The sequence below is a fragment of the Mixophyes fleayi genome, chromosome 2 (assembly GCF_038048845.1).
Source record: "Mixophyes fleayi isolate aMixFle1 chromosome 2, aMixFle1.hap1, whole genome shotgun sequence".
NCBI lineage: Eukaryota > Metazoa > Chordata > Amphibia > Anura > Limnodynastidae > Mixophyes > Mixophyes fleayi.
The window spans coordinates 92,125,346-92,133,764 of NC_134403.1; the positions used below are offsets into that span (position 1 = coordinate 92,125,346).

The 8,419-nt window shown below is 40.4% G+C and overlaps 1 protein-coding gene across 2 annotated transcripts; it reads right to left on the minus strand.

Annotated features, from left to right (window-relative positions):
- Positions 1–235: 235 nt before the first annotated feature.
- SPMIP11 (sperm microtubule inner protein 11) lies at positions 236–6,517 on the minus strand. Of its 2 annotated transcripts, none has more exons than XM_075198030.1 (4): positions 6,453–6,517; positions 5,654–5,761; positions 3,694–3,838; positions 236–400 (listed from the first exon to the last, which is right to left on the minus strand). In XM_075198030.1, the coding sequence occupies exons 1-4, from the start codon at positions 6,508–6,510 to the stop codon at positions 352–354; spliced, it is 360 nt and encodes a 119-aa protein (XP_075054131.1). In that variant the 5' UTR covers positions 6,511–6,517; the 3' UTR covers positions 236–351. The 2 variants fall into 2 exon arrangements, with proteins under 2 accessions (XP_075054131.1, XP_075054130.1); XM_075198029.1 differs by lacking the exon at positions 6,453–6,517 and adding an exon at positions 6,084–6,242.
- Between the last annotated feature and the right edge of the window lie 1,902 nt (positions 6,518–8,419).

The window sequence follows — 8,419 nt, forward strand, 5'->3', positions numbered from 1 at the left end:
ACGCTTCCAAGGTCCTGCTCCCCTTTCATGCACTGGGCAATGCTTGATTATATTTACTAGTATTATATGTAAGTGAAATTGTTTCATGCTGAATTATCCATGTGCTGTTTCACTGGGCTCTTTTGTGCTACTTTGAGTAGTTGTATAAAACCATTCCCATGTAACGTATTACATTTTGATAATGATCTATGAATATATATAACACAAGTTATCTTATCTTAGATTACAAATGATAAAAAATACTTTCTTTTTTATTAGATTGTTCAAACCATACAAAATAGACATTTAACCTGTGTCTTGAAATCTAGATGGCGTTTCAGACTGTAAGAATTGTGCTGTTTCTGGCAGATCTCAGAACAATCTAAATCCTTTGTTAGTTACTGCCATTTTATCCACAAACCTGTACGATAATTAAAACAAACGTGTTATAATGCTTAATAAAACATAACAAAAATACAACACAGTTTATCATACAAACAAGAAGTTGAAGCGCCTGGACGTACCTTAATACAACCATCTGAGGACTGATAGAAAAATATATGCCAATAAAGGAAAACAAGCACTTTAAGCTCCTCTTAATTACATTTTTACATTTTCCTCTCCTCATTTATGCCTTAATAATGTCATGAGAGTAATGGAATATTGGAACTGTGCTTATTATATGTGTCACAATAGTATGTTTTATTACATTTGTACTAGTATGCATAAAAATGTACCTTTGAACCTATGGAAAATGTATTATTATCTTTTGTTTATAAGCTGCCATAAAGTGTCTGCAGCATTCTGTGGCACAGACAGACAGCAAGGATCCATAACACAATACATAATACATAATACATGAAAAACAAAATGTAAAGACAAAAAAAATACAGACATCTACTGATTAAATAATACACAGATAACTCTGTAATGCGTTCTCTGAAAACCCACCTCTTCAGACAAGCTTATAATATTCCTCAACCACCCTTTTAGCCTCACTAGATTACCCTATTACCACCCGTTACACAATTTCACACAAAATAACTACCCCCTGACCAACATTGTTGTGTGTGTGTGACGGGATCATTTAGCTTACAAATCCCTTGTACCTTTGCAATCTGGCTGGACCGAAATGCAAAATGTAGACTTAACCTCATGTATCAAACTCCCATTGTCCCATAGACTGTAAGCTTGCGAGCAGGACCTTCTCACCTCTTTGTCTGTTTTACCCAGATTGTTTATTAGTTTACGGTGTTTGTCCCCAATTGTAAAGTGCTACGGAATATGTTGGCGCTATATAAATAAATGATGATGTAATGTAAAACATTTATGGGGCAGTGAGTAAGAGTGATGGTATGTGAAATAGGCCCGAGCTCAAAAAAACAGGGCTTGGGAAGCCGGCCTAGCGGTACCGAGGGTGATGGAAAAGTAGATGGAGAACATGAGGAAAGAGGACCCTGCTTGTTACAGATTACATTCTAAAAAGAAGGGGAAGACACAAATAGGGTTGTACCGAGTGGGTGGAGTGGAGGTGAGAGCTGAGGTAAAGGAGTTAGGACAGGGGTAGGCAACCTGCGGCTCTCCAGGTGTTGTGAAACTACAAGTCCCAGCATGCTTTGCCAGTAGATAACCAGCAGATAGGTGGCAAGGCATGCGGGGATTTGTAGTTCCACAACACAAGGAGATCCGCAGGTTGCCTACCCCTGAGTTAGGAGAAGGGCTGATAGGCTTGAATAAAGAAAGTAGTGTTAAGGGCATGAGCCTGTGGTTTGAAGTCTCAGCCATCCCATATCCCAGCATAATTACGATGCACGTTTGGGTGGTTTAAATTTAAGCCCTTGCATCTTGGCATCTGAGGTAAAGGTGGGTCCTAATAAAATAATGTATCACAAAAGAATCACGAATTCAAGTGGTTGAAAAGACTACACATTTTGGGCAGTACACAGGCTCTTCAATACTGAAACACATGTCGCCCAAATCAACATCCATGCCGGATTACATTCCTGTCTAATTGGGATAATCTGCCAACCAGAATAGGGCCACTAACGCTTTGGTACTGCTTCCACTACCAGTGATATCACAGCGTCTGCAGCCAGGATTAAACCAATCACACAGTTCAGATATTAGTGTCCCCCCAAAGTCTTGGCCACCTTCAATAGCATACTATAAATAGCACACAGACAGGTATAGTTAAGTTACACACACACATAACTACATTTTACTGAGGTACAGGGAACAGAGATTTTCACAATAAATCCTATTTTATGTCTTAAATTTAGAGGCTGCAGATAAATATATCTTTGTGGAGAACATTGCATTGAAATGATCTTCATTAGACTGCAGGCCTCCTCGCACAAGGCAATAACCCAGAAAGTTGTTTTATAATTCATGAATATAGTTCACTTGTAATTAATTATTCACTGTCCTTGGTGTCAGAGCTGAAGCAGTGTTGGTAGCCATTAATGAATGCATTCTCTGTGATGGTGTAGCCAGGCAGTTTTACCCATTTCATAGCCTGATACAATGTCTCATTGTGTGGAAATGGTATATTAGCATTAGAGTATGTTAATTACACACACTTATAATATATGTAAATTTGGGTAACTTAGGTGAATATACTCATTGCTGAGAATTCAATTGTGTCAGGACATAAGAGGCAGACAGTACGTGGATTAAAATTCTTAGGAACAAATTAACTTTTTAGTTTAATTACATAATAAATGTAGCGTAATCAAAACATAATTGGGAAGCATATATTGTCTTACTCCAGTTCTGTGATGTAAGATTCTACAGGAATTTGCCATGTTGAAAAGTGTTCTGTATTGTCCTTTTAGTTTTCAAAATTTAAGAAAATACCAAAATAACCAATGTGCTGTGCTCCATCATATGGGATGTGAGCAGGTAAAACGGAAAGATCTGCTGCATAATTACAGCCTAATACAGATGTAAAATTATGTTATTTTTACAAAATGTATAATTATTGAAGCTGTTTTATTGGGGGGGGGGGCAGTGAAAAGTGTATTTTATGGTAATAGTTGAGTCTAACATTCAGAGTGCAGATTTACAGTGATCCAGCAGCACGGTGGCTAAGTTGTTAGCACTTTTGCCTCACAGCGCTGGGGTCATGAGTTCAATTCCCGACCATGGCCTTATCTGTGTGGAGTTTGTATGTTCTCCCCGTGTTTGTGTGGATTTCCTCCAGGTGCTCCGGTTTCCTCCCACACGCCAAAAACATACTGGTAGGTTAATTGGCTGCTATCAAAATTGACCCTAGTCTCCCTCTCTCTCTGTCTGTCTGTGTGTGTGTGTTAGGGAATTTAGACTGTAAGCTCCAATGGGGCAGGGACTGATGTGAGTGAGTTCTCTGTACAGCACTGCGGATTTAGTGGCACTATATAAATAAATGGTGATGATGATGATGATCCACAGCTGCTTCACCCAATTGGCAAGATCCAACTTTACTAGTAAAAGTTCTGTGTGATCTCTGAAGCTGATCCCTGACGTAAGAATTCGTATCAGCCTCTCACTACAGAGGATGGAGGGAGGAAGAAACAGGGAAGAGAAGTTCCACTGTAACTTGCAAACGGACAGATTTTAATATTAATAATGATAGTAACATTATATCTCAATGTTATTTTATACATGGAGGGGATAGGGCTTTTATGTGGTATATCTCCCATCTAATCACTATCCTGCTCTGAAAGAATGACTCACCTGGTCATGGGACTGTTGATCATGGGGTGTCGTATGGTTTGACTCCACGGATAGACACCATCAACTTTAACCATGGGCTCCTGTGGCAGCCACCAGCCATACTGCTGGGCCGTCGTCAGAGGCATTCGCTGACTTTGTTTAGGGGCTGAAATGCGACATAAATAACAATTTAACAACTTCACTGCTTTACTATTAGGGAAATCATTGTTTTCTGAACATAATTACACTCTAGTGAAAAACGAGCACTGATTTCCATTAGAATCATACAATTTAAATAAAGGGGTTCATTTATAAAGCTGCAGAACCACAGTCCCACAGCGCAAATGTTGTTTTGTGCTGTTATGGTCATACTTTTGTACAACTACCCCCATTTATACAATATACAAGATAGTGTCAACTGCTGGGGTGAAAATTAATCCAATTCAAATCCTCACCCCTACCTACAAAGCCCTCAACACCACCACCCCTTCATATAATTGTCACTCCCACCTACAAGACATCTCATGTGCAGCTACCCTCTTAAGGAATTCCTGTACTTTCAAGAAATGAATAAAACCCAAAACAATTTCTATATAGCATGTGTCAGCCTGCAATACCATAGACATAAATACCAAACGGACACTGTGACAGAGATGGTCTGAGTCTCACCAGACCCAAGTTATATCTTTCATTCAGGAAAAGCTGTGTTTTCGACCATATGATACAAGGGTGCAGATATCTCTATGAGCTTCATTAAGAAATCGGGTATAAAGCATACTTGCCAACTCTCCCGGAATGTCCGGGAGACTGCTGAAATCTGGGTAGGTCTCCCGAACTCCCGGGAGAGCAGGTAAATATCCCGCATATGACAACTTGCTGCTCAAAATGACGCGATGTGTGATGAATCACGAAATTTTGGCCCTGCCCAACGCAACAAAACTGGCATTTTGTCCAACCACGCCCCCCTGCCCTTGATCTCCCGGAATTAAGTTTCCAAAAGTTGGCAAGGATGGTATAAAGGCGATATCAAATTACTATCTAAATATTACAGGAGATTTTTTTTGGGGGTGTGGTGTATTTTATTTAGCAAAGGGCTATAAAGTCTCCTTTCCTCCACAAACGTTTTACACATCCGTGCTGGTATTGGTAAACTGGGAACAGCCTACACTTTCAGTGGAAAACCATTTGCATCAGCCAAGTGAAGTGCATGTGGGAAACTACATTTATAGGTGCAATTATACAAATGTAACACTATCATTAAAAACTATAAATTGTATCTGTGCAATAAAGACAGTCTAAATGTTAATTAAAAAAGCCAACTCCAACCAAAACAAAATTTTCATAAATGAAGCATAAAAGCAAATATTACCTGTGTTCCCACTGGCAGACCCCACACATCTGCCAAACTGATAGGAGGCTCTTGTTACTCCTGCTGGCAGCGTGCGGGCGATGGCCAACACACTGCCTGTATGATAAAAGCACCAGTTACGTAATAATCTACATTTACGCTTAACTTATGGAACTCAACCTAAAACTGAATGTTGAGTTTGATGTTGACTTTGTGCAGAGTTTTTTTTTTTTTTACCTATACCCATTTCCAAGCAGAACATATGAACGTTTGTCCCGACTGGCGGGAATTTAGATGCGTGGCCGATTTTTTTTGAACTGTTGAGAGGTATTCTTTAAAAAGGATACCTTCAAAATAAAATAATAATAATACAAAAATCAAAACAAAAAGGATACCTTTTATAGGCTGTCAGGGGTTAATACAACACAAAACACTTGTTTCCAGGCTGGAAACTTTTGAATGAGACATTAACCCAGTGATGTAAGTAGCACTGATCTATTCAAGAGACCTAAAAAATATTTGTTAAAACTAAATGACACTTCTCCTTTACAGGTCATTATTTCTGGTCTGTTGTATTCCTTCCTCATTCCTGATGCTTTAAAACAGGCAGCCGAGTATATACTGTATACTCACTTCTCAGGTCTTGGTGGCGTCTTACTCTCTCATGATAAGTCCCATAACTGACATATGAAGACAGGGGGACCAGCACTGGAAGTTTTACAGCATTGTTTTCATTTTCTCCTAAAAATAATGAACGAAAAGAGTAAGAAGGAAATGATTATGAAAATGTATTAAATAATGCAATAGATAATTTAACTATCCAACAATCTATAGTCATGCAACAGCACAATAGTTAAAAAATAAATAAAACTAGATTGCAATATAAAGTGTACACCGAGAGGTGTTTTAATTGTTGTCATTGTCCTATAAATTAATTGTACTCGTTATTATTACTCAGTATCATATAAATAAGATGCAGTTTGGACAACTAAGCGCTAACTGCTCCGCAATGTGCTGTACAACTACACTGGACTCCAAGATACTGTTCCTGCTGCGATCTCACCGGAGTCTCCTTGAATTTGTGCGGCCCGCAGGGGCGCTTGATACCCGAGGCCTGTGATCCCGAAGAACGCCATAACAGTACGGGGAGCGTCCCTGGTTACCACGGAGGAGATGGGAGGAACACTCTGCGTCTGCAGGTAACACATGAATGAACCGTCGCTATGGAGACCGATGTACATACTTGTACTGTCTGTGTATTCGGAGCAGGATTCTAGTCGGTCAACTGAAGCCCCACAAACTGGTCCACCCAGCGCCAATTAACAGCAGCATTAGTTTGCCGCAAAACGGGGTGAGGGGGGGTTACTGCATAGGCAGCAAGATGAGAGCCTTAACGCCCAGGAAAACTGAGTATGGTCCCCGTAAACCTTACTTTCGCCTCTCTTACACTGAGTAGGCACTAACAAGGGAGAGTTAGCAATAGGCTTCATCCCTAGTAGGATAGTGCCCCCATGACGTCATGAGGCTGCCAGAGTCCTTTTTTTATTGTTTAAAGAAAAAACAGAGACTAGACTAGAATACCGAAAATACTGGCTTAATGCAAGATGCAAACAAGATTTCATTTTATGGAGCGGGTATTATAATAAGAAGATAATGGTGAATTTTGAAATGCTTTCTTGCAGGACACACCCATACCCCCTTCATCATCATCATTTATTTATATAGCGCCAACATATTCCGTAGCGCTTTACAATTGGGGACAAACGTAATAAACTAATAAACAAACTGGGTAAAACAGACAAAGAGGTGAGAAGGCCCTGCTCGCAAGCTTACAATCTATGGGACAATGGGAGATTGACACATGAGGTTAAGTATACATTTTGCATCTTGGCCCAGCCAGACTGCAAAGGTAAGGTGACTCATAAGCTAAATGATCCTGTCACACAACAATGTTGGTCCGGGGGTAGTTGTCTTGTGTGAAATTGTGTAACAGGCTAAAGGTAGTGAGGTTAAGATGGTGGTTGAGGAATATTATAAGCTTGTCTGAATAGGTAGGTTTTCAGAGAACGCTTGAAAGTTTGTAGAACAGAGGAGAGTCTTATTGTGCGAGGGAGAGAGTTCAATAGAGTGGGTGCAGCCCGAAAAAAGTCCTGTAACCGGGAATGCGAGGATGTAATGAGGGTGGATGAGAGACGCAGATCTTTTGCAGAACGGAGTTGCCGAGTTGGGAGATATTTTGAGACAAGAGAGGAGATGTATGTTGGTGCAGCTTTGTTGATGGCCTTGTAGGTTAGTAAAAGTATTTTATATTGGATTCGGTAGAAGACAGGCAGCCAGTGTAGAGACATACAGAGTGATTCAACAGAGGAATAGCTATTTGCAAGGAAAATCAGTCTTGCCGAAGCATGCAAAATAGATTTTAGGGGTTTGAGTCTGTTTTTGGGAAGACCAGTAAGGAGGGAATTGCAATAGTCAATGCGGGAGATGATTAGTGCATGAATTAAGGTTTTAGCAGTGTCTTGTGTGAGATATGTGCGGATTCTGGAAATGTTCTTTAGATGTATGTAACATGATTTAGATATAGAGTCAATGTGGGGAACAAAGGATAGGCGTGAATCAAGGATTACACCTAACGCAGCGAGCTTGTGGGGTGGGATTTATGGTCATGTTATCAGGAGATAGAAATGTCAGGTATGCTCTTGTTGGCGGGTGGGAATATTATTAACTCTGTTTTAGAAAGATTAAGTTTGAGTTGACGAGAGGACATCCAAGATGAAATGGCAGAAAGACAGTCAGTTACACGGGACAACACAGATGTCGCGATATCAGGAGAGGATAGATAGATTTGGGTATCATCCGCATAGAGATGATACTGAAAGCCAAAGGAACTTATTAGATTTCCAAGAGAAGCGGTATAGATAGAGAACAGCAGAGGACCTAGCACCGAGCCTTGTGGTACTCCAACTGATAGGGGAAGCGGAGCAGAGGTGGCTCCAGAGAAATTAACAGTGAAAGAGCGATTAGAGAGGTAAGATGAGAACCAGGATAGAACTGTGTCTTGAAGACCTAGGGATTGCAGCGTTTGTATGAGAAGAGAGTGGTCAACGGTGTCAAATGCAGCCGAGAGATCAAGGAGAATTAGGAGAGAGTAATGGCTTTCAGTCTTAGCAGTGATCAGATCATTAACAACCTTGGTCAGCGCAGTCTCTGTGGAGTGTTGAGAACGAAAGCCAGACTGAAGAGGATCCAACAGGTTGTTTGCGGAAAGAAAGCGTGTGAGGCGAGTGTAGGCAAGTCTCTCTAGAAACTTGGAGGGGCAAGGGAGCTGAGAGATGGGACGGTAATTTGAGAGAGAGTTTGGGTCGGAGTTTTTTTTTTTTTGAATAGGAGTAATCACTG